Source organism: Brienomyrus brachyistius, chromosome 19 (genome assembly GCF_023856365.1).
Source record: "Brienomyrus brachyistius isolate T26 chromosome 19, BBRACH_0.4, whole genome shotgun sequence".
NCBI lineage: Eukaryota > Metazoa > Chordata > Actinopteri > Osteoglossiformes > Mormyridae > Brienomyrus > Brienomyrus brachyistius.
The window spans coordinates 20,165,308-20,191,458 of NC_064551.1; the positions used below are offsets into that span (position 1 = coordinate 20,165,308).

General features: G+C 43.1%; 1 protein-coding gene across 3 annotated transcripts in view; it reads right to left on the minus strand.

Annotated features, from left to right (window-relative positions):
• Positions 1 to 25,666, minus strand: part of LOC125715180 (phosphatidate phosphatase LPIN1-like) — a 30,699-nt gene extending 5,033 nt beyond the window's left edge. Inside the window, exons 1-15 of one of the 3 annotated variants that reach the window (XM_048986485.1) lie at positions 25,350 to 25,666; positions 14,318 to 14,518; positions 14,099 to 14,194; positions 9,267 to 9,556; positions 7,399 to 7,515; positions 6,262 to 6,388; positions 5,686 to 5,962; positions 5,117 to 5,210; positions 4,810 to 4,997; positions 4,386 to 4,479; positions 4,008 to 4,077; positions 1,642 to 1,734; positions 1,112 to 1,176; positions 868 to 1,006; positions 634 to 782 (exon numbers count right to left, since the gene is read on the minus strand). In XM_048986485.1, the coding sequence (XP_048842442.1) occupies positions 634 to 782; positions 868 to 1,006; positions 1,112 to 1,176; positions 1,642 to 1,734; positions 4,008 to 4,077; positions 4,386 to 4,479; positions 4,810 to 4,997; positions 5,117 to 5,210; positions 5,686 to 5,962; positions 6,262 to 6,388; positions 7,399 to 7,515; positions 9,267 to 9,556; positions 14,099 to 14,194; positions 14,318 to 14,518; positions 25,350 to 25,418 (2,069 nt within the window). In that variant the 5' untranslated portion in view covers positions 25,419 to 25,666. Of the gene's footprint in view, positions 1 to 633; positions 783 to 867; positions 1,007 to 1,111; positions 1,177 to 1,641; positions 1,735 to 4,007; positions 4,078 to 4,385; positions 4,480 to 4,809; positions 4,998 to 5,116; positions 5,211 to 5,685; positions 5,963 to 6,261; positions 6,389 to 7,398; positions 7,516 to 9,266; positions 9,557 to 14,098; positions 14,195 to 14,317; positions 14,555 to 18,227; positions 18,888 to 25,349 lie in introns of those variants that run through there. The other 2 variants (XM_048986487.1, XM_048986486.1) reach the window with 2 other exon arrangements.
• Positions 25,667 to 26,151: the final 485 nt, after the last annotated feature.

A 26,151-nucleotide genomic window follows, 5' to 3' on the forward strand; every position in this document is an offset into this window, starting at 1 on the left:
AGACAACACTTGTTTATTTCGTGTCACCCTGGCATTAGCAACAATTGAAATCTGAATATGTCAAGCTTGGATAAAAGGTATTTTATAGAACGGTTTTTATACATGCATATGAAGTACTATGCAAAAGTCAAAGGTGTTTAAATGATCTTCATGTTGGCGTTAGACCAGGGGTGTTTCTAGCTATTGAAAAGATCAGGGGCTAAGTCAGGTTTACCTGGATATTGACTTTTTTTTGGCGGAATATTGGCATTGGGGCTAAAATACTCAGGTCTAAGCCCTGACTGATGGGACCTAACGACACCCATGAATTAAACTATGATATATTGTCTGTGAAGGTGTGTCAGCTTAGCCATTTCACAACCTCTCCTAGGGTCATCCCAGTACTTGCAGCAACAATCCAATATACCAGTGTTTCCCAACCCGGTCCTTGGGTTCCCCCAGACAGTCCATGTTTTTGCTCACTCTCAGTTACCTGCTAGATTGTCCGCATTTTTGCTCGAAAAACTGGACTGTCTGTGAGTCCCTGAGGACCAGATTGGAAAATGCTGCAACACAAAGTATTTGTTGACTCGACTGACAGCATACTAAGAATAAGCACATGTAAGTATCCCCTGCCTGAGTAATGGTATCCACCTGGTAATAGTGCCATCGATGTCAGAGATGATGATTTTGTCATCCCAGCTCCACAGGTAGATGGTGCCCTCACAGCGGCAGGTGCCCTGGTACTGAGTGGTGACGCTGAACACTACGTCGTTTGGTCCGTCCTTCAGCTGCAGGCTGACCTGTGGGACGAAGCAGGTGGGGTCATCCTGTGCCGTCACCGCATTTCTGCACTACAGCATTGGCCAATGAGGCGAGCGCACTCACCAGCTGCTCAGATGTGAGGCGGAGGGTCTTCTTATAGGACACGCCCCCTGGGGTTAACTGAGGATCTGGCTGGGTGGAGACAGGGGTGTGCTTGGGTGTTCTCTGTTCGTCATCACTGGATGACGACTCGTCCTTCAGCCTGTTACAGCAGCAAAAGACACAATCAAAGACAGCCACCAAGTACAAGCCCAATCAGAGGCCAGTTGTAGGATCCATTTGATCTTTATATGCTTGAATAAATCACCTGTTTACAGAGGAAATATGTCCTGTGTCAATCCCACTGCTGCCTCCCTCTTCTGGAGCAGAATTCTGTACAAAAAGACCCCAAATTTGACCAATCAGATGTTTTGCTAGGACAAACAACATTTCCCATAATCCTCACATCAGAGTATTCAAATTACTTTGTGCATGTTGCCATGGATACACATAGGCCTATACATAATTATAGCACAAGATCAGAATGCAGACAACCACATTCAAGAACAGTTTCTTCCTCAAACTTGCTGCATCACCAGCAGTCTGGAACCTTGACTACCACTTAACTCTTGCTTTATGCGAATTGCAGTGTTAGCTATTCCACTGTACTACTGCACTAACATCTAATGTCAGGTAATTATTTATTTGCATACTATTAGCTGTTCTGTGTGTTGGATCTGGCTGAAGTAGGTTGACTTTTTGCACATAGCCAACAAAACATCTTGAATCCTGATTCTCGGGTTGAGCTCCCTGGGGTCGGGTCCCTTTAAAAGTTAAAAACATTGCTTTAGAACCTACTGGCTTAATGCTGCTGTTCCTCCCGCGCCACGAGAACCACCAGCGACTTCCCTTCCTGGGCATCTTCTCCTTCATGATGTTCTCCACTGTGGCCTGAAGCAAATGCACAGGCTGAACGACTCGACGACTCAAATAAATAAATAAATGACTTGATGGGGGAGGGGGGGGGGGACCAAGTGGAGATGGAAATGATGGTGGCCAAAGCCCGACAGGAATGCAGACACAAGAGGGACCATCACGTACGGAGTTGGACCAAAGCACGGTGCGCATACAGTAGAAGCAGAACTCGAGGGTTGAGTACACAAAACTGAGACAAGAATGCTTGACAAATGAGATTAAAAATAAACAACACAAAGGAAATAGGAGACATTTGGAGGAGAAAACAGGGGAAGAAACGGGATTAATCAAATTCTCAAACTTACTCCAGCTCTAATAAGATAGCGAAAATGAATATGACAATCATACAACTTTTTGTGATAAAAACAGACGATAACTGGAAGTAGACTAATTCAACAAAGAGAGTCATTAACATGCCTCTAATGCCTCTAATGTTGACTTAAGATGACTTTGTACAGATCAGAAGAACAGGACATGTGATGAGATGCCTTTATCCAAAGAACCTTGCAAAGACCCTATCCATGGTGTTCACTTGTCTCGTATCCTATGCTGCCTTGGAGAGGCTCCAGGTCCCATGACCTGGTACTACATAAGGGGTTGGAATGATTATCAAAGATCTGGAAAAAGGACTGTAGTGTGGTTACTCGATGGTGTAATGAGCTACTTGCTGACAACCAGTCAACTGGGTCTCTCTCAACATCCAAGAAACAACTCAACCCATTGTTTCTAGGAACATATCAACTAGCTCATCCAACTTGAAAGCTGCACTGTATCCATCAGCCAGAGTTATGGTCTCTTGGAAACACTGGGTACTTGTCTAGCAGGAACTGATTTGAGTCCTTGTGGTGTTTTTGACTTGAATAGCTCTTGTGATGTTAGGTTCTTACAACATTTTAATGTATTTTCTGGCTCTTGCTCCAATGCTAACACTTGTTGTCTCTGGAAGCTGAAATATTTACACATTAACTTGGGGAAATGAAGGCATGAGTTTTCAGGGTTTGTAGTGTTTTACACAAACTCAAAATGTGTATGAATATACTTATTCCTGCCTCTAATGCTGTGATATGTATGTGTATGCATTTGAGTATGCCTGTTGCTGCCTCTAATGCTGTGATGTGTATGGGTATGTGTATGAGTATGCCTATTGGTGCCTCTAATGCTGTGATGTGTATGGGTATGTGTATGAGTATGCCTGTTGCTGCCTCTAATGCTGTGATGTGTATGGGTATGTGTATGAGTATGCCTATTGGTGCCTCTAATGCTGTGATGTGTATGGGTATGTATCAATCTAGTGAGGGCATTTAGGAAATGTTTATATGGTCTACATGACAGTTCACTGTCAGCATGGTTTCCACAGACAAACATGTCAACAACAAGAACATGATGAAGGCAATGCTAATGCAGGTCAGTGGTCAGAATGTGCTGGGTTATTGTGAATCTGACAAAAAAAAATGACATTTTCCTTCTTATAAATTTTAACATCCTTCAGATACAAACAATAATCTTATATTAAGTAGTGAAACCAAGCAGTGGAATAAAACTATGCAAATACCTGGTTAGACATACCACGGCCACAGCAAGTGGCTGATTTTAGCCGGATGAATACAAACAAGCAGGATTTGTTAATGAGTCACATGGCAGAGCTTGTTTTGTAGTGTCATAACAACTCAGCAGAGAACAGCAGCTACCAATGACATGAAGTAGGGAATGCCTCAGCTATGATTTGTCTCAGAAAAGAAAAGTCTTTCACAACAAAGTGAGACAAAAAAAATCGAAGGCAATCATTAGACAGTCGAGGTTTATGAAAAAAAAACAAAAAAAATCAATGTCAGTGCTCTGCTGTCTAGAGGGGCTCTGGCTGCTTCTTCTGTGATGTCATTTGCAGATCATCCAATCACTGTGGGTATTGTGATCCACGCCCCCACCCTCCGGACCCAACATGCTGTACACTTTGTCCTCTGTGGAATTTCCTAGTAACAGCCGCTTTGCAACAAAGACAAACTTTATTGCAGACGCCCATCAGCCTCATGTCAAATTATGTTAAATCTGCTTTGCTTAACACAATGTGGAATGTTTTCTTAATCAGCTACTGGTGGTTACCTAAAAGTAATCTGACGTAAACTGAGGCATTGCAGTACAGATCTGAGGAGTGGTAGGATGTAATACATGTGATATGAAGCACCACAAGGGGAGCACACAGAGTGTTGCAGTGGACTTAGGCCGGTGTCTATGTGTTTGCACCGCTGTACCTTAGGCAGAGGCTTCTGGAATGCCTGCATCGCTAACATCAGAGGGGCAGCAGTAGTCCAGTTGTAGTACCTGCAGGGTTCCAGAAAGGCTGTTAGCAAGTTTCATTCTATGAGTTGTAACCATACGCTCAGAGGGCTGAATGATGAATGGCTGCTTTCGCGAACAGGGGGTGCTTGAATGCAACCCAAGCCACCACCATTAATCCAAACAAATGCTCTTTGTACTTAATCTCCGATCCAAATTAGCATGAATGTAACAGAATCAAACAAAAAAAATTTGTTCTCCAGCCTGCATTTATGACTCGATAAGCACAGGCAAACCCCATTGTGCAAATGTAAGATTAACACAATCATGCATTAATAATCTTCAAATCTTACTTGGTTCCGATCTTCACTACCAAGTTCGGGTCATCGATGATGGATGGATTTTCGGCAAACTGCTGGTATGTTATTGCTTTTTCCTGAAATTGTTCTAGAAGCACCAAAAAACAAAAGCCTTCCTTTAACGACTGCTAGAAATGTCTTTACACCATTGTTAAAAAATCTTTTAAATGGCAGCAATCCTCAGCCCACTGCTAAGTCCCACACACCTATCCAATGCCCATTTAGTTCACCTGTATGCCTTATCCGGGAGTTCCAGCAATTTATAACTGGCTAATAAGTAAAATAAGGTGTGTCAGCACTGGAAGAGAACACAAACTTAGCTGAGAACAGTAATTTTCTACACGTCATTAGCTATGTATTACGCTAACATTTTTAAAACCTGAAACTGACATGAGTATGAACCCAAAGACAAACCTACCTTTTGTAATTTCTTTGTTGTCAGTGAGACCCCCACACAGGGAGATGGCGATTGAGGGCAGGTCGCCTATTTGGTCAGAGTAGCTGTCGACGCCACTGTCCATTCCAGAGCTGCTGACAGACTGTGGGGACATGCTGGCACTGTGCACCATGCTTTCCACCGTTCCCATGGCAGCACCAGCTCCATCACTGTAAACCAAAGAAGGCTTTATCGCCCTTTGTACGAAACGTAACTAAGCCTGCCATTTTCCTCATGGTTCTTTGGTATAATCTACTGTTGCAGAGTAAGCGAAACACTAACACATTACCTTTTAGGGAAGTAAAGGGCGGCCATCTCAGGGTCCATCTCTGTAAGGTCATCCAGATAAACGCCGTCTGATCCAAGATGACGACTCCTCTTATCTGTGGATGAGAAAAGAAATATTTATTAAAATTGCTTTGAACCTAAATTTTAGAAAAAAAATATCAGAAAAACTAAAAGATAAACAATGCAGTAACACTTAGTGTTAATTTATCCATAAGAAATATTAAATGGTCAGCAGGGCCTCCTAGTGGAGCCCCTGGGCGGTGCACCTTATAGTGAGGGCTCAGGTGTAAACCGGCAAGCTGGCTAATGTTCTGTTGGGTGGGTTGATATCTAAACTATTGGGTGGGTGGAAATTGAATAAATAGCTCTCCCCCAGGAGTGAAGCCCATATAGGATGAAGGAGTACACACACTGGAGGACGTGTGCGCTGACCTTCACCCCCCCTGTGATGACATGGATATTGAAGGGAAAACGTATGAGGGGATTACCTGACAGTTCCAGGCTGGATAAAACAATACAGAAAATAGAATTCTGAGCCCAGCGTATACATTTCACCTGTACTATTGTTACCTTTTTTCTTGGATGGGGAGTCTGTCTTGCCGAGTGGACGGGACCCTGGGCTGTGTCTCTCCTCCTCCACCTCTGACATCAGATGAGCGCCAAGCTCCACCCTCACTGGCTCCACCGCCTCGGCATCCATGGGCTCCGGAAGAAACAGGCCCAGCAGTGGGGGGGAGTCCTCCTGCTGCTCCGGAGGGCAGTCCCCTGAAATTACCCTGAAGTGGGTGCTCTCTGACACGGGGACCGACACAGGAGCCTTCAGTGGTGACTCTGAGAAGAGGCTTGGCTGGCAGATGGGAAGAGGGAAATGAGCCCCTGTTTTCTTTGACTATATTTACTCAACTCACCATCTACCTTCTTGAGCTTCTAATGAACTTCTCTGCTTCAAATATGAGTAAAATTATCCATCCATCCACCCTGAACACAATGCTAGTGCCAGTAATAAGAAGTAACAATAAAGATTCTACAAATAAAATTGGCAATTAAAATAGTGTCTTTAGCTCATTCTGCTGGCCAACAGTATTTCATGCCTGTCTTGCACATAATGGCTGCATTTCCTGGAAGGTCTGGTCATACTGCTGCTACCTTAGCAGCCTGTGGAAGTTCTCCCCAAGCCCACAGCATCTCGGGCTTGGCCTGCTTCTCCTTGTCTGACGGTTTGGTGACCAGCTCTGAGTCGCTCTTCGGTGTGGAAGGCCGGGAGGTGCCGGGGCTATGGGAGAGAAGCGGGCGGCCACATCAGGCAGTTCCCCTGTATGTTTCAGTTTCCCAGAACGCACTTTAAACGCAGCACCTCTATTTCTCTAAAGCCCGCTGACTGGTTTAGAGAAAGTTCTGTCTTTCTCATCGGATAGCCTGAACTAGCTGGTCTGGTATCTTTAAATCAAGGTTTCACAGATGGCCGGCTGAGCGGCTTTGAAGCTGCTGGTGTCACAGGGTGAGGGTTAGTACTGCTAGTGACCATGCGGGTGGAGGTGTTGGTGCAGGTGAGGCTATAGATGGTGAGAATGTGCATAATAGTCAATTCTATATCTGTGTGTAGCTGGGAAGTAAGAGATCTGTGTGTGTGGGGGGGGGGGGATGCAGACAAATCTCCAACCACAGTGAGAGAACAGAAGTTACTTCTGCTTCACAGGGTCATTTCTCAGACATTATTACATGTTGCATGTGTTGAAACTAACTGATATATGCAATAAAGGTCTATCTAGAGGACATGAAGGCAATAAGACCCAATAATTTCCCAAGGTCAAAAGTTTATACATTTAATGCTAGGGAGATAATCAAGATTTACTTTGAATGTGTTTCTGTATGATACTGTCGGTAAAGAAGGTAACCGTTTTCTTTGCTGATTTCACAATCACAAAGCAGCTTTGTCAAGAAATGGTCATTGCAATGTGTAGTGAGAATAACGTAATACTCCTTTAGTCTACCATTTAAAAGGAGAATTGCCGAAGTCAGTGAATCTATAAAAACTAAAACTAAATAATAATAAAAACGAAAACTAAAAAAACAATAAGAAATATCAAAATATGTGACACTTGTAGAAAAAGAAACACAAAAACAGTTTTGAAAACCTGCACAGGAAAATGAATCTGTTTTACAATCAAAGACTGAAACTACAACACAGATAAGATTACAGTATGTCTATCATTATATCAGTTTATCCGACACTTCATTGGGAGGGCGTGGGGTGCAAATACAGGCCCCTTCCATGTGGATTACCTGTGCAGTGGTGACCAGTCCCCATCAGAACGTGCATAAATGGCATCCTGCTTGAATATACTGCAGGAGGGGCTTCCACTAGCCCCCTCCTCTGTGAAGGCTTCGCGTGAAGAATTCCTGGGGAAATAAACAAAACAAAACAAAACAATGTAAGCAACTGCCACAGCACTGGTGCTCAAGGACAGCAAGGAACAAAAGAACATGCAGCCTACTTCAGTCTCTGAGAAGATATGTCACTGAGCAGACGAAAGATGGCACCGGCCAGGACAAAAGCGTTCACTCCCCTTCGAGAGCATGACATTTTAAAGGGATGTGATTCAATTACAGGCCTTTCATTTTTAAAGGGTATCTGAGCTTATGGCCTCGTTCTGGAAGAACTTTGCGATGGCTTATTCTGTTATCGAATGTGTCCTGATCTGAAATTCTGTTAACTTGGGCAAGTTCTAAGAAACACATAGTTTGGCTTCCACTTCTGTAGCTCTTTCAGCAGGCCTTGTTCAATCTAAACATGCTGCTGTGTTACGCAAGAGCAAGAGGCGAGGGAAGGACAACAGTGACGAGGCTGTAGGCTTTTACAGCAGACCAGGCTGCTCTCGCTTCGTCCTTTTTCCAAGAAAGCTATCGCCGGATCTCCATGCCAGAAGCCTCCCTCTCCCTGAAGACTGCGCTGGATGCTCTTTCCAACGGGGCTGGCAGGGGGCCAGACACGACCCCCCCTTCCTCAGCACAAAGGACCTCCTGCGTCTGTACTTGACTATTCCAAGCCATGTTTACAGGGTTTTGGGGGAAAATAGCAGTATAGCACTCTGCCAGCCGGGGGCTTGGGCTGAGTGGGGACAACTGGCAGTAAGCCAACGCTCAACTAATGACATCAAGCATTTTTTTTTTGGTCATCAGGGGGTGATGTAACCAGTGTGTCTTAATATGAACTTAGGACGGATGAGAAACACGTGTTGAACAAGCAATATATCGTTACCTATCAATGCTTAGTCACTTTGGAGTGTTCCAGCTAAATTCCCATGCGTCAAACTCGGTGACATTAAAAGGGAATTGGACAGTTTTGAAAACATGAGATAAATGTGCTTCTGGACTATAATGGTTATAAAAAAAAATCTAATGCAGCCATTTCATCAGCATGCACACAAAGTGAAGACTAATAACACATGATCAACCCAAGAGCACAGCTGCACAGGTGCAGTTGGTAATACAAGGATCTTAGTGCTCACTGCGCCCCCATGGCGAGGTTGTCTCACGAATGCACGCCCCCCATGCGCTCCACCTCCAGGCTTTCCAAACCCCCCCCCCCCCCCCCCCCCCCCCCACAAAGGACATGCAGGAATTTTCCTTGCAAGAGGGCAATTAATTTATCTGCTCTTATAATTAAGAACATAATAAATTTACAAACAAGAGGAGGCCATTCGGCCCATGAAGCTCATTTGGGGGGGAACTTGACTAATAGCTCTTGCCATGTAAAGACACAGAGGGTGAATCTCAGCATGCTTACTTGACTGCAGTTGTGTTCTCGTGTACCCATTTTGTGTCATCTTCCATTGCCGAAGACCAGTTACTAATAACACAACACCAATACTAATAACACAAGTACAGAGGATGGTAAAAATCCCTGGATGTTGGTCTTGCACCAGCCCAAATATCAATGATACATCAGTTGCATCCTTGCCGACCGAAACCAATCCCATGATTGATTGTGTCCCAAGTTCATTCTTGGAAGGCAAGGTAGCAAGACTGGTCCTGCCAAAACCACAAGAATAATCTTTGTGTTTTTGGTATTGAGAACCACATAGAGCCACCTAAAGGTGCAGAACGTGTCCAGACAGCCGCATCACCCAGTCGCCCCATGCATCCCGCACCTGCTGCTGTCCATCTCCTTTTCCTCGTCGGAGCTCATTTCGATGGAGAACATGTCTTCAGCCTCCGAGGACTTGGCGCTGTCTTCCCGCTTTAGGCTGTCCACCTTCGACTTCCTCCGCCGCTTCCTCCTCTTCTTCTCGCCGGCAGACTGCAGGGGCCCCAGGGCCTGGACTGGGGGCCCGGCCGGCGAGTCGGAATGACGGGCCAGGCCCTTGCCCAGCTGCGCCCCCATCAGGGCTGCGCCATCTGACAGGATGGGGGAGGTGGCCAGGTATGCAGGTACGACTTCCTGCAGAGACGGCACAAAAAAATCATCAGTAAATGTAAACCATTTATCAGACAACCTTCCAAAAAAGCCTCCAGAAGCAGCAGCTAGTCTAGCTTCCCAACTATAGTCTATATTGCTATATTTAGCTCATCCCTCCACCTGAATTCTGCATTTTTATATTTAGCTTAGCTTTTCTACTGAAATCCATATCATGCTTAGCATAGCTTTCCAGTTCAAGTCTGCATCATTATACCTACCATCGCTTCCCAAGTGACACCAGAATCATCATAATTAGCATGGCTTTGCAAAACCGCATAACTGCAACCCCAAACAAGATGCAATGCCACAACTGGACATGCACCAAATGGGACAGTTCACTGAACCACAGAGGACGGAAGAGGGGTTCTTTTAAGAGAACGGTGCGGGGCTGGGTTTAACAGACGCTCTAGGGAGGAACAGCAGCAGGGGGAAATAAACAAAGAGGAAAACTAACAAAAATCATAGATCAGAAACGGCTTCACTTGGGGTCAGATATCAGGATTTCCTGGGGTGAGAGAAAACAAACTGGGAATAAGGCATTGGTGAGTGCGTGAGTGAGTGAGTATCGAGTAAGTGCATGAGAAAGTGAGTGAGTAAGAGAGCAAGTGAGCGAGTCAGTATGTGTAAATAAGTAAATGAGCAAACAAGTGAAAAAGCAATACAGTAAGACAGTAAGTGATCAATTAACTGAGCAAGCGAGTAAGTGAGTAACCATATGTGTAAGTGTGTGAGTGAGTGAGTGTGTGAGTGAGTGAGTGAGTGAGTGACTGAGTAAGTAGACTCTTCACGTGACAGTTCATTCACAACTTCATAAAAGACAGCAAAATATTTCTGTGATGTATGTTTATACGCCAAAACACAATACAGTAAAACCGCGGACTGCGAGCATAATTCGTTATCCAAAGCACTCGTATATCAAAACGAATTTTCCCGTTAGAAATAATGGAAACTCAGATGATTCGTTCCACAACCCAAAAATATTCATATAAAAATGATTAATACAAAATATAAAGTAAAAATACATAAAACAAATTAACCTGCAGTCTACCTTTGAAAAGAATTGTGGATGGTGTGAGGGAGACGAGAGAGAGGAGAAGAGGAGAGTTATTTTGTAGGACGACTTTCACTATAACTAACAGAATCACTGCTGTCTGTTGGCTCACTGGAATCTTTTTCTTTTTGTGCGACTTTAACAAGGAACCTATCCAATGACAGCTGCTTTTGTCTTTTCGATTTCGCGGAAATGTGGACATTGCATTGTCGTTAAACAGATTCATCGCTCGCACTGCTACACTCTTATTCGGGTGGTGCTTTTCTACTAAATTTTGAATATATAAGGCACGCCAACCGAGCATGGGAAACGATTACCCACAATCCCGCAGCGAGAGAGAGAGAGAGAAGAACCATCTGCTTAATTGTGCCTACGTGGCGCTCGGCAGACAAAGCGTATATGTAATACTCGTATTGCAAAACCTCGCTTGTCTATCAAGTTAAAATTTATTTAAAATTTTTGCTCATCTTGCAAAACACTGGCAAACCAAGTTACTCGTAATCCGAGGTTTGAGTGTATTTGAAAAAAAAAAAACTAATATTCATCTACTGTAATGGACTGTTATTGTGCAGATTTGTTACTGGGAATTCATATTCACACAAATTTTTCAAACCTCTGACGTGCTGCTGTCAGTTGGCATTCTCTGTGCCTGAACTTCATTACTCAGATACGCGATAACAGGATCAATATATAATGTTTGTTTAGGTGGGAACTCAAATACCAAGTTTGGTTGTATGTAAACAGTGAAGTAGCCAGGCAAAATCACAAGATCTCAGACTAATCAAATAAAAGCAATCAGTTCAAATCAAACCATTCCACTTCTCTTTTCCACAGAGACTTTTTAGGGGTTCTGTTCAATGGAAAGTGAAACAGAGTTTACAGAATCAGAAATTCACAAACCAGAAAATGAGCTTTTCTTTCCCACTGAGAGTGCTTTTTCCTGCACAGAAAGAAAACAGAATCTCCCTTTGGACCCTGGTCTCACAGGGATAGCAGAGGAACACAGAAAAATCCAAAAAATGCTTTCAAAAGCCTGACTGTCTGACAGCTGTAAGTAAATCCTGCCTATTATCATAGTGGTTAATGCAACTCATTCTGACACCTAAAACAAAACAGTCAGAATAGAATAATATCCATTAAACCTGATCTGTAGCTCATTAAACTGAAGGGACAGGGAACACTGCCTTTCACTGCATCTTTACAGGCTTCCTTATGATGCAATATTCACAGTTCTCCATTTCAGTACAGACTTCTGCCCTACTTGTGCCTGCAGGCAAGTCACATGGAAAGTAATGCGGGCTCCTTGCTCAGCGTGTATATGTGTGTGTGTGTGGGGGGGGGGGGGGGGCATTAGTGTCATCACACACTCATCACCGGGCCCTAGAATGTGCTGGGCTCCCCTCATATGAAATCTCCCTGTGGAGCATTGCCCTTCTTTTAAAGGCATGTTTTCTCCGTCGACACAGTGAGGCTCTCTCTGCTTTCGCTGCCAACAGGACTGCTGAGCGTTTCGGGAGTTTCAGGTTCACACAGCTCAGCAAAAGAGGCTAAATTAATCTCGCTCTCCATACAGGCTCATTATCACAATCAGACCACTGACGAAATGTAAGTTCTGTTCTGTTGGGCTGACATATTCAACATCATTTCCCATATAGCCACATTCTTACAGTGTTTTTCTCAAAATCAATCCAAACAGGGCAAGGTAGGGTCAGAGGTCACCGTAATGCCCAAAAGGCCACTTGATCCAAGCCCAGCTTGTGATCCACCTCCCCCTAAACTTGTCCTGTGATTCCTTTGTTAGAATCTTGTGTACATATTGTGCATTTACTTATACAGTCGTCCCTCGGCACTTCGCGATTCGACTTTCGCAGCTTCACACTCTCGCGGTTTTTGTATATTCATTAAAAAGTTCATGACAAAATGAAAATGATACATTGCATACGCATTGGAAGCATCTTTGCTCTTCGTAATTAAATGTACAATAATTATAATATGATATTTGTAATGTCTAATGTGTCTTATTTTCTCTTATTTTGTCTAATATATTGGGTAATACGAGTGTAATTGTCATGACCTGCCTGTAGGATCCTCTTCTGTGCCACATCCCCTTATTAACCACGTGTGCAGCCCCGATCGTTACCAGCTGTTTCCTGTCAGTTTGATTCCTCCGGTGTATTTAAGTCACGTCAAAGTCTGTAACCCCAGGTCTGTCATTGATGTTTTGATGTTGCATGTTTCTGTGTCCTGCATTTGGCGTGATTCCAAATAAACCCTTCGATCCTGATTCCTCGTCTCCCCGTTCCTGCTTCTGTGTCCAGCAATCATAACAGTAATGGTGACTAAAGGGTGTTATTTCATGTGTAATAATGTTAAAAAAACCGTATTTAGATGGTCGTGAACAGCTTTTCTATGCTCTAACTACGAAAATATTTGATTCATAAATAAAGAATCCTACTTCGCGGAAATTCACTTATCGCGGTAGAGTCTAGAACTGATTAACCTTGGTAAACGAGGGCTGACTGTATCTGCTTCATAGCAGATGCTTTTATTCAAAACAAATTATAATTGAGAGCAGGGTCAGCCAGTCCCTGGAGCAACGGGGTTTTTGAGCCTTGCTCAAGGGCCCAATGGTGAAATAACCATGTCGATCACAGGATTTGAACCAATGCCCTATTGTTCACAGGCACTGAATTTTTTAACCAATTCCCTGCTGGTCACAGGCACAGAATTCTAACCCACAATGCCAATCGCCTGTCATCCTCTATCCTGAATGTTCATATTTTTCTTTACCTGAATAGCTCTCATTAGGTTCTTTCTGTCTGTAATGCATTGTACTGATCTTGCTTTACTGCTGTCTTGAATTGTTGTTGCTCATTCACTGAAAGCTCAGCCAAGCTGCACTTATGCCTAGGTGACCCCTTGACTGCTGTATGCTGGTGATTTATTGTCAGCCTCACTTATATGTCGCTGTGAGCGAAAGCATCTGCTGCATGAATAAATGTTATGTAATGAATGTATGTCAGGCTGTCCTGATGCCACAATGTTAACATATGCTCTACATGTCATAATAACATGGGGGGGAAGCTTCAGGATGCCTATTGAGGAAGGGATACCCTAGAAAGGATTGGGGGCCTTGTCTCTTAAGCGAGTTCCTCACTTGTGAAAGTTAAACCCTAGCAACAGAGTTCATTCCAGCCTCCAACTCCACTTTAAGCGTGACCGTTTCCATGGTGCACCAAAACACGAGCTGGATTGCCATCCCTGCCTCTGTCCCTGACACAGAGGCCGGAATCGGAGTCAGGGCATGTTACCAGTAAACAGGACTCGTGTTTCTGGACACCTGCTGCCTCTGGTATGACTTAATTCCCATTGAACCTCACTGCCGAAGGGCAAGAGCACAGCGACCATGCAGGGATCATCCAGGAATTGTGCAGGGGCCAAACAGGGGTCACAAGCCATTCATGCAGCACTACCTGATCATTCTTCGTCTCCTTCACAAAGAAGGCCTCCCCATTTTCCCCCAGTTTCATGTGCAAGTCCACTGGCTCCCCGTTGATCTCTATATCCACCTGTTCAGGGGACAATCAAAACCAAAGGTGATGATTAGCCTTCTGCATGCAAAACTATTTTTAGACCAAGAAGGAGGCGTCAGTCAGCGGCAAACCGCTGCCACTTTCTGTCAGGCGACTCACCAATTTCTCACGTGACCGGAATACACCCATCTTCCCGAAGCGAACATGGAACGGGGAGCACTGGAGCGTCCCGTCCGCCTGGCGCACCACGATGACGTCGATGCAGCCCGACAGCGTTGCAGGGTTCAGGCCTCGGTACAGCTCCTTCACCTGCACAAAGACCTGCCCAGCCAGCTGGCCCACGTAATTCATGGTCTGGCTCTGAAAGACAGGGCCGGCAGACTGCTCAGTGGCAGCCTTCGCCACACTTAACGTCAAAAGTCAACAAATCTTTACTGTCATCTCAACTCCATAACGCATGCATCATGCACTGAGCCGAAATGCCATTCCTCACTGGTGAAAAAGCAGAATAAATAGAATATAAGTATAATATAAACATGACTTATTAAGACATAATAAAATCTATGCATTGATGTTAGACAAAAAAATTACAGTTAAACCCCTGGTGGGAAAGATTGAGCAAATGGCCAAAGGAACGGAAACAGATGGGAGGAATGGGCATTCTTATCTAGGAATGGACAAACATACAATATATTTACTTTAGATACACAGACAGACCAAAGTCAGACTTTCACTATTTATCAGAAAACAGTTCATTGTTTAGTAATAAGTAATAAATCTGATGCAGATGATGGTAGCATTTAGCTACAGGCATGCATAATCTTCTTAGTCTACTTCAAATTTGTCATCCGTAATAAACCCTGACTCTGCGTCCGATTACTATTACAAGGGATTAAACATTTCACACGATTAAGTGCTAGTATAACCTATGTTATCTGGCATTTAGTGTCAAAGATAGTGGTTGTAAATATTTACGAACTACTGTCCACATTAATAGGCTTATAAACATTACCTACTGCACATGATTTCCTTTATGCGGGCCAATAGGTGATATGCGTGTCTGTTGTTCAAGCCAAGAGGTCTGTTCTGGTACTCTAAAGGCACTTTTCCACTGCTACCATATCCGTACCAAGCTGTACCCGAGCTGTACTGTGAACTGGAGGTTTTCCATTGTAAAGCATGCCAGCTGTACCTGAACTGTAACTGCACTGACACAGCCCTATCAGGGCCAAAAGCATGATTAGTTGAAATGCACTGAGATATTGGAGTTCTGCACATGGAGTATCTGAAGGAAAAAGCTACTGTACATTATTCATTATTAGTAGTATCACACATCACAATGCACTGGTACATTCCCGTATCTCGAAAAATTCCAACCTTAAAAAAGTACTATAGAACAGCTGAACGGAATGGATTCCTACTGAAAATATACACAAATGAATGCTAATTCTGCTAGGACTTGATACATGCATGACATGGCGATTCTTACAAACATAAAGGCGGAAATTACCACGCAATAAAAAAAAAAATTAAATATGAAATGTACAATGTACACCGTGTGAATGGTGAATAGCGTCTTTTCGGCTTTACATCACTGTCGCGCTCCAAAAACCCCACCTTTACCTTGCTGACCCTTCAAGTTGAACTGGAACCGCGCTGTAACTAGTCTCTCTTTGCGATACGGCTCGGTTACAGATTGGATATGCTAGTGGAAAAGTACCACAATACTTAATTTAGCCATTAGCCGTTTCAAGCAAGATGTTGTATGGTGTTGACTGTCTGCCTCGTACCCTCTTAATTTCTCCACACTCCTTGATCACTTTCTTTCACAGAATCATATTCATATTTTTTTTACAGTATCAGCATTTTTATCAGGTTTCATGATAAAATACATAATACTACATAAAGTCTGATTTTACATGCATCAATGTGACACCTGTCAACTTCCTACTGAATGTTGATGAAAATAAAGATTAAATAATACAACAGGTTCCTGAAAACAGATTTTAAGGAATGAAGTGTCCATGACTACAATATTCGATTCCCTGACCTCTGCCCTACTAGTGGTATGCCTTCAGAGAACAGTCATCCTGCAGCTTCCATAGCCCAGACTTTTCTGGAAACTGAGATGAGTTGATCCTCTGGTAAAAGCTAACTGGTAACCAGACACCTTCAGGGCAAATGACACCTTAGCCCAGTCAAATTACACAACTGAGCGATATCGGCACTCTTTTTCGATTCAGCCTGGAGTTGGTTAAAAAAAAGGCACCAGTCCTGTACTAGTCCTATCAAGAGATACATAACATACATAACATGCTCAAACAGTTTATAACCAAAACATGCAATTTTACATAATACATATAATATATCCACTAAGTGGACATTAGGACTTTTTGAAAAATGAGGGATGAGGGAGGACACCCCACCCCCAGGGCCCCCAGGGGGGTGCCAATGCAGCAGTGAAATACAGATTTCCAGAACACTGCAAGCACATCATTGCCTGAGACTCACAGAACTTCCTGGAAAGGTGGGATGCTTGTGGTCATATTTAAATAGGTGTAGAGTTCCAATTATGTAGTCTAATAATCCCAAAAAAATAGAACCAAGTAAAAGATCTCTACAAGTCAAATTAAGAGAGATCGGGACTTTAAAAAGGTGACGGTGTCAGTGTGTCATGCTATGCTGGCTGAAATTATGTGTGAACCTAATACTACTAATAATACTAATAATAATCCATAATAGACATCTCTTTGCTGGCCAACACCTATATATTGCTTAAAAAGAATAATTGAAGTAATGGTCAAGCTAAAACTGGTTTTGGTCTTATTAAAGGCAAGAGTTAATCCGCAGTGTGGGCCTATTCAAATCTGGGCCGTGACGTGTTTTGACTTATTTACATGAATATGAGGACAAGCATTTTCTCAACACATACCTTTAAGCCAAAGGTCAAGCACAAATATGCTGGTGAATTACCAAAAAATACAAAGTTACATGTATTTTACGACCAGCTGTTTAAAACAAAATGATTGTCGTTTAACAGGAGCACTCAAAATAAACTTGGACAAGGCGCAGTGTGCTACCTATTTCTTGCACTTTCATCTCAAACATTTCTTCAGAATATCTTGTTTTCTGTGTGTTTCCTATGAATGCGGACTCACTGTCTGATCGTGGACTAACTGAACAAGGTCGGGTCTGACGCGTTACCAACTACCAGGACACTTACAGACTTCTCAATAATAACAATAATAATAATAATCTTCGAGACATGGGACGATATCAGTTTCTTCACGGTTATGCGCCTTTTAGCGGTAAACCGTAACAAGCAAAATTCAGTTATGAATATTCAACTCCATGCGATGAATACATATCTCAAAATCTTTACATCGCATTTGGAAAGAAAAACCCTGCAATTTCTCATAACTTCACGGCCACTTCCTTTTCCGTGAAATGCTATGTATATGGGCCGCCGCTTTATTCCTCTTAACGTCACTTAAACACTAACCGCGCTGATATCTCCCATCAGCGTTTATGTAGAAATATAGACACTACTCTGCTCTGTCATCAGCTTGGCGAGATACCCAAACCCCTTCATAGAAAATATTTTGGTAGCCATGTCATCTGAGTACGGAACTCCACCTCCACCTCAATATGGAAATTATTCTTAATATGAGAAACATCCATATAGACCACATTGAAACTTATTTAAACTGACACTATGCAATTTCCGTATTTTATTCTAAAGAAGGGTTAAATGTCCATCAATATTAACAAATTAACAAATAACAGGACGGCATATGCCAATATATGCTGTTCTCGTTATATACCATAAGCTGTTGAGTTACGGTGGCAGCATTTCCTCCTATTTCATATATTCACAACCCAGAATAGCACAGTAATACTCACAGTATTTTGAACATTCATAATCAATGTAGCAAGAGATACGGTTATAATATACATATATATATAATATTATAATAACCTAAGCTTTAATAAACAATATTATATTTCAAATTTAAAGCCGTCTAAATGTCACCGCACAGAAAAACACACAGCTGTCATCGGCATTTACCTTTCCGGAGGACTGCAGCCACCCGTACAAGCCAGACGAGAATGCGGCACGATCGTCATTCAATCAGGCGTCCGGAAAACATTGCAAATGCAACAAATTGGCCCCGCGCCTCCAAATAAAGTACACGGCGTACAGTGTGCGGATACTGTATTTAAAGCGCTGTTTATCCTTCCTGCGCTAGTCCTCGAAATATCTTCAGCCCTTCCAGCATTTCGGAAGTCATTGCTGTCGACAGCTCCCAACGCGACGCCCAATCAGAGCGCAGGATGCAAATTCCGTTTCAGCGCCCGCCCCTTTAGAAAGGCCGCTCACACGTTATAATACACATTAAAGAGAAATGCACTGACCGTCCGAGCACGAGCTTCCCGCACCCAGTTATTCTACGTCTGACTACCGCTGTAGCCCCCGTCCCATTTTATTCGAACCCGAAGGCACGAGGAGGTGCGTAACACTACCCCTGCTTAGTGAGAATTATGCAACTAGGGAGCCCGGAGGAAACTGCGGTTGAGTAAATGCCGTGAGGTGAGACCGTGTCGTCCAATGGCATTGCTCCTACCTTGACGTCCGATGTCTACGGGTGTGGATTTTTTTTCCTCTGAAAATGACAAACTTCACAATTCACGAACGTTAGCATTAAGAAACCGAAGAGGTTGAGGCGCATACTTACACCACGCACGCACGCACGCACACACACACACACACACACACACACACACACACACACACACACACACACACAGGTTTGCAATTATATCTTTGTGGGGACTTATTATGGAGAAAACTCTAATCACAACAACCTTAACCCAGGGACGGATTATGGGTTGTGTGGGCCCCTGGGCAAAACGTTCGCGAACATTTGGTCCCCACAATGTAATATAAAAATAATCCATACACACACTATTATGAAATTATACCATGACAACTTTTAGCGACTTTCCATACCGTTACTCTATACCCTCATCCTCAACAAAAGGACAAACAGGTTATATTTCCACTATGAATTATTTACTTTTAAAACTGGTGATTATCATGTCAGGAAGCGAAATCACTTTATCTGAATAAGATCGTAAACTTTAATTATTATAATTAGATCGATGTGGCATTAATCATTGTTATTTTTGCCGAAATCTAAAAACACCTTTGTTTTAGGGTTTACAGAATCATTAATCATTGAATAAGCCAGAGTCCCGCATCAGGACAGACTTTAGTCAGGCTGAAGTATAGCTTGTTTTCCCCTAAACGTAGGCTGTATTACACCAGCCATAAACAATGTAGATTATAAACGTGAATAAAATAGCATTTAAGAGCGAAATGTACCTGAAATGTCCCCGCAGTATTCTCTGTTAGTAATTTATTAATTAATTGTGAATTACTTATTAGTTGAACACAATCAGATAAAATTAATTAAAAGCTCTTGCTAAATATAAATCCTCTGAATATTTAATAATCCCTTTCTGCACTTTCAGAACTAGCACGAAAGCAACGTGTTTCCAGGAGTAAATAATTATTTGTCAGGTGTATTTCATATACATATATACACGACGTTCACCCCGAAAGAACCTTCTGTAGACTGTAATGGGTATGTTTCTGCCTTAATTTATTTCTTAATCTTGAAATCTTTCTACATTGCAGAAAGTCCTAAAAATGTTGCAATTAGACAAATGGAAATCGGGCAATGAAGAACTGGGTTTCGGGAAACAGAATCTGACTAAAGCTTTCTGATTAGGCAAATGATCTTGTCTTAGGGTATCCGCTCCACTTTAGTGTCACATCTACAAGTCTGTGTGTGTGTGTGTGTTCCAGGTATATATAACATTGTGAGACCCAAATGGGTCACAGTGACTGCAACCAATCTTGTATTTTGTTTGGCTATTTATAGTTAAGTTTAGGGATGGGTAGTAATTAAGGTCGTCATTGGTGGGATTAGGGTTTTGTCCATAGAAATGAATGGAGAAAGATATATATTACAAACCTGGGTGTGTGCGTGTGTGCGTGTGTGCGTGTGTGCGTGTGTGCGTGCACGTGTGGTGTAAGTCTGCGCCTCCCCCCTTCGTTTTTTTTAATGCTAACGTTTGTGAATTGTGAAGTTTGTCATTTTCAGAAGAAAGTCCCCCAAAAAAATCCCCAGCAGTAGACATTGGACATCAAGGCAGGACCAAGATGATTGGACACGGTCTCACCTCATGGCATTTACTCAACTGCAGTTTCCTCCAGGCTTCCTAATTGCATAATAATCACTTTGCGGGGATCACGTTACGCACCTCCTTGTGCCTTCGGGTATGTGTGTGTGTGTATGTGTCTTCTTGAGCATCAATAGTCACTTTCTCACCGACAGGGGGGTAGTTAGACATAAAGCTCTCCTGGGGCTCAGGCCCTCCGTTACTAAAATCACATAATCTTTTTCTTGAATGCCTGTTGCTTGCATGACATGTGCAATACTACTGTATTATCATTCCTCAGTCAAAATAATTGTCATCAGTATTATGTGGAAACTTTAGTGACAGGGGAGTAGTTAGAAATGAATGGAGAGGAGGGCTGAGTCTTTACTGGGGGGGGGACTTAAATCAATAAATACACATTTATTTGGGGGGCTAAAGCCTCACTAAAATAGGCCTAATGAGGCCCCTGTTTAGTACTATCGTGTTGTCACTCCTCAGCTTGTATGTTGCTAAATTAGAAAAATATATTTTTTTCCCCGTTATTATCGATGTAAATGAATCCACTTGCAAATAAGCCCATTGGAGCTCGTTAAAACTCAAGCGTGATATTTCATTGAGACACAGCAGGTAAATACTGCTGCACGTTCCCTAGTTAGAGTGGTCTTGCAACACCCATGCTGCCGAAGCTCAGGAACCTATTTCCTGGTTCCGAGTTCCTAAGTATGTTGACCCGGAACTTATATACATAAAAACATAAGAAATTTACAAACGAGAGGGGGCCATTCAGCCCATCTAGCTCGTTTGGGGAGAATTTAGCTAATAGCTCAGAGTTGTTAAAATCTTATCTAGCTCTGATTTAAAGGAATCCAGGGTTTTAGCTTTCGACTTTCATGTGTCGCTTTTCCAAATATGCATGGGGGACAAATCTCATAGGTTAAACTTCACAGGCAACTTTATACGAAACTACACCGCCACCCCAAAACAATGGAGGATGAACAAGTTGTTTTGTTAGTCACCAGGGAGATCAATGGAGCAGTGTGAAAATATGGCACATACTACATTTTCATTATATGGCCTGTGACGTTTATAATTCATTATTACATCTGGTCAGCAGATCGATCTTTATGGGGTGGAAACGTGACAGAAATTCCTGGTTCCTGAGAAAGGTTCTGGTTCTTGAAGAATGTTCCTGCAGTGGGGAAGCACCTAACAAACCAAGGCTCAGGTAAAGTCATTTGAGTGGAATGAACGCAACATCCTGTCAGTCAGAAGGCGTCAGCATTTATGGATTTAGCATGTAGACACGCTCCTGCTTACATAATATGCGCTTAATATACCTGTTATTATTTTTGACATGCAACTGGCAAATTGAATAGACAATTGGAAAATAATGGATATCCATTTATGTTGTATATGGGTGCGTTCTAAACTTCTCTTGAACATCCTTGGCCATTAAGTACATTTGTAAATTTCACCTAAAGCACGTTCAGGTCCAGTAACTATGGACTTGAAGATGAGCTTCTGTTACGTGGTCTGGTGGTGGAACAGACCACTTCAGTACTGGCGTAGACTGTAAATCAGTCATATATTGCCAGTCACCTTAGCATTTTAATGACAGGAAATTGCAAAAAATGGATAGCTGACTGCCCCGTCGACATTCACGTTGACTAATGAGCCTGGCGTGTGCCTCTCGGAGGGCAGCCAGCCATGATAATGGCGAATGTACTCTTATGGTTGTCCAAACACCAGCGGAGGCTCTGAGTGGTGCCTCTGTGAAAGGGGACTGACAGCGTCACACTGACGTGTGTGGTTTAATGTGTCCTTGCCTGCCCCCTTTGCATCTGCCAATGTAACAAAGTTGCTCTGGTTAGCGGCACTGTTGTTGTGGTTGATGGTGAACACCTTGCAGATTTATAATTTATAATGAGCCGCATGGGTCTCTGGGCATCAAACTCGACGTAGGTGTCAGGTTTGGCTGGCCAGCGTTTTGGAGCTAGCAGTGTTCCTGGTTGCCGCACTTGAAGTATTCTCCATCTGCATCATATCTCATTAATGATATGCAGAATGTAACCACTTTGCCTCATAATCCAGTAAATCTTGGAAGGATCTCTCTATACCTGTTTTTGATAAGGCTCTTTAAAATATATAACATTAGGGAAGGTTTCACTCTCTACCAACTTGAGAAAAACAAGAAACCAAAGGTGGATGGGGTTACTGTGGCCAGTCAATCACCTGGTTTCACCCAAAGTAAAGCTGTAACATAGCCAATGGAAAGTGGAATGAAGGGAAACAGATTTAGGGATGAAACCTTATTTTATGTAAGTGTTTTCATTCGTGCCGCAGACACTACAATAAGTACGGTCTTCATTTCCTCAACTGCACAGACTACGAAGAATGCCCTTTCCAGTTAACTAATCTCATCGTTAATTTTGAGACAGGGATACCACACAAAACCTTTTCCCTCTCACCTGTCCCTTTGACCATCTGGTCCGTTTTCAGTAAACAAGCTTTGGGAGGTCAGTCCTCAGCAAGCACATACTGTATGTGCTAATGATGATTCATTTCCTGCGACATCATGACATCAAAGTCGATTTCACTGTCTCTTCTGTGACCTGGGCTGCCCCAGTGAGTTTGTTGGACCAGAAAGGTCACATTTTATGCTCCCTGACCTCACTGCTTCCAGATCCATTTGACAGATATGGTTTTCTCAGTCATTTTCTGGGCTCGGAATCTAGCAGTATCAAGTAGTTTACATAAAGATATTAATATGTTGCTTTATAATTTGCTGTACTTTGCTCTACTTTCCTCCCGTTAGACTCCTAGACTATCTGTGCAAATGAGAACTGGTGAAAGGCCTCACTGCACGGCCTCCTTCGGGAATCACATTTCTACAAACGCAATGCAGGAAAGTCTGAAATCAGCTTGGAAAGGATAGCAGCTTGTCACCAGCTGACACAGTTTCTGCCTCTGAATGCGATTTCCACATGTCTGTCTGGCACAGGCTCCGGTGAGAATGGCAGTCAGTGTAACTGATATTGGGAGTCAGATCTCGGTGTTTATTCAGTAGCAGACTACACTTTGTCTTAGCAGATGTTGCTCTTCTGGAGGGTAACCAGCCAAAACCTTGTAAGCTTTTGCTAATTAGCTGGCCATAGTAAGATCTGAAGGTCTGTCGTGTATGACATTTAGACCTAGCAATTATCATGGAACACCACAAACAATCTGTGAAGTATGACATGAGCAGAGCCTAGTTTTAAGGTGCAAATTTTTGGGTACATAAATTTTTATCAATTATCTTTACTGATGTATAATTTAAAAATGTAAGAATAATCTTGCTTTCAAATGTTCCTTTTGCTGTGTATATTGCCGTTTCTTTTGAATGGTAGGTGTTCTCTGGCTTGGGCTTCTATAGCCAATCACAGTCTGAGGGCAAAAAATTAGTGTCATGTGATGAAATGACACAGCACTTGTACACAGTGTATCCTAGGGAAACATTTACAATGGTGACCAGCCTGGAAGTGCTGGATTTGGCTGCTTTTGTCTTGGTAGTTTTTGTTTTGACTATTAACATGTGACTCGGAGATCAAACGCTGAGTTACACCCGCATTTACACACAAGCTAATGGTATTGTTTTGGATTCTGGCTTAGCTAGTGTCCTGCTCACATAGGAATGTACGTACATACATAGTGACGTAGACAGTTCCTATGTGTTTCATTTCATTGGTATGTTTGGTGGCCAGAGAGAGTCACATGATGGGTGTCGGTGAAAAGTGACATCACTCAGTCTTGTGAGTGCTGAGTAAACCTACAGGTTCCACTCATTTCCATCACATGATTCAACTGCTGTTGTAGGTATTGGGAACCCCGCCAATGTCACTCCTTAGCGTGACATTCTCAGCAGCTCAGAAAGTTTGTTTACCTGTTTGTGGCCTGCATGTTGTTATTGAGATGCAGGTCAGAGGGTTCACATTGAACCTATGGCGTTATATGTTCTGGAGAACTGAACTTACTCGTGTAGGCACCACAGAAATATAGGTGCCCAAAATAGTGTAGAATGGACTCCTAATCATGTTGAAGTATCAGAGCAGGTGTAAAAACTGGCAACTAAAGCAGACTGAATGTAGAGACCCTAGCCTAAATTTAATCTTGCCTCTGTTTAGGCAAACACTCTCACAACTGCAATGGCATGTATATAAATGAAACTTACAAACAACAGGACTGTACATATAAGCATAAATGAATCCATACTGTGTTCCATGCCCTTCCACATTTGTACCCTTCAAGCATGTTATATCGCTGCGGTTAATTTTAGCGACCTGTATGCCCAACGTTCCATAAATACATGAGGATCTTGAAGAGCCACGTCCCTCCAGAAAGTACATCTGATCCCCCTCCACGCGTCACAGCTCTGTCGCCCCCCCCGGATCATTCTGCAGGGGCTGCACGCAGAACAGCCAGCCTTCTTACTCAGCTTCTGCCTGTTTGTTTTTCCCCCGAAGCGTTTTACTAGGGTGAGTCTGTGCACAGAAAAACTGGAACTTACAGCCCAACCACTGACAGTGGTCAAGTAATCACCTAGAGCTTGGTTGCCGCTTGAGCTCGATTGCCCCTTGAGCTCAGTTTGAAGGAAGCCACCTCAGCCACTTGTTGTGTGGCCTCATGACTGAACAACCAATGGAGTAAAAGATGCCATAAGCCTTACACAGTGATTACCAACAGAACAACCCATGCCCAGTCCATCATCACTAGATCAAGGCTGCAGCAAAACTGTGACATAGACATACATACTTTTCCTATACTGTTCCTGCTCTTTCTGGTCTCTCTCTTCCCACCAATGGCTGCCATCCATGCTGGTGCCATGCAATATTTCCCATAAGCACCCTTTCACTCTTGTCTCCTACCCGGCTGACTCATGCAAGACTGCCCTCCCTGGAAGAAAACCAAATCAATGCATGAACTTTACCCAGGACCAGGTGGACTCAATGGTGGTCCCACCATCACAGAACTCTTCTGAGTGCTCAGCTGGTATCATGATTCCATCGCGTGTTTGGACCAGAGGTCTCTCGGTCTCCCACTGTTCCTACAAACGGGATGAGACTGGGCGTACGGGTATTTTTTTCCCCTACTAATTCGATGTGCGCCGTTCTTTGAGAGATGTTCCAAGCAGAAACTGGAGAGCGTCTGCAGCCAGGCTCCATCTGTGGAGCTGCTGACTCCTCAGACATCCGAATGAGGTCACGCCTTGTGATACGTCGAAGTAGGCATGGCGATACAAGCACACATGTGAACACGTGTCAGCGCTGAAGATCACGAAGAATAACATCCAGTTCTGGTTGTTTACGTGACCGAAATACTTATTATTTTGAGTCAGCCCAATGGATGAGATATCGGATTGCTCGTTTGGCTCTCCAATCTAAGTGTGGCATTTCACAGAACAGGAGTCGTGGCCTCAGAGTCCTCAGCTGTGTCCATGTGGTGCCTGTCTCTCCTTCTCACATTAGCATGGATTTCTTCTGAGTACAGCAGTCATCTTTTAGTCTCCAAAGCAATGTTTATAATTAACTTGCCTTTCTCTAGTATTACCTCTAGCCTGTCAATATTTGATTGTGTGTGTTTGTGTGCCAGGGTCTGCGATGTACCATTCTAGTCCTAGTTGAATCAGTGATTTGAATAATGGCCATAAGTGGTGACTGATAACGGATGGAGGGGAAAATTTCTTCTTAATGCAGAATAAATCCAGTGCTTCACTGGTAACTGGAAATTAC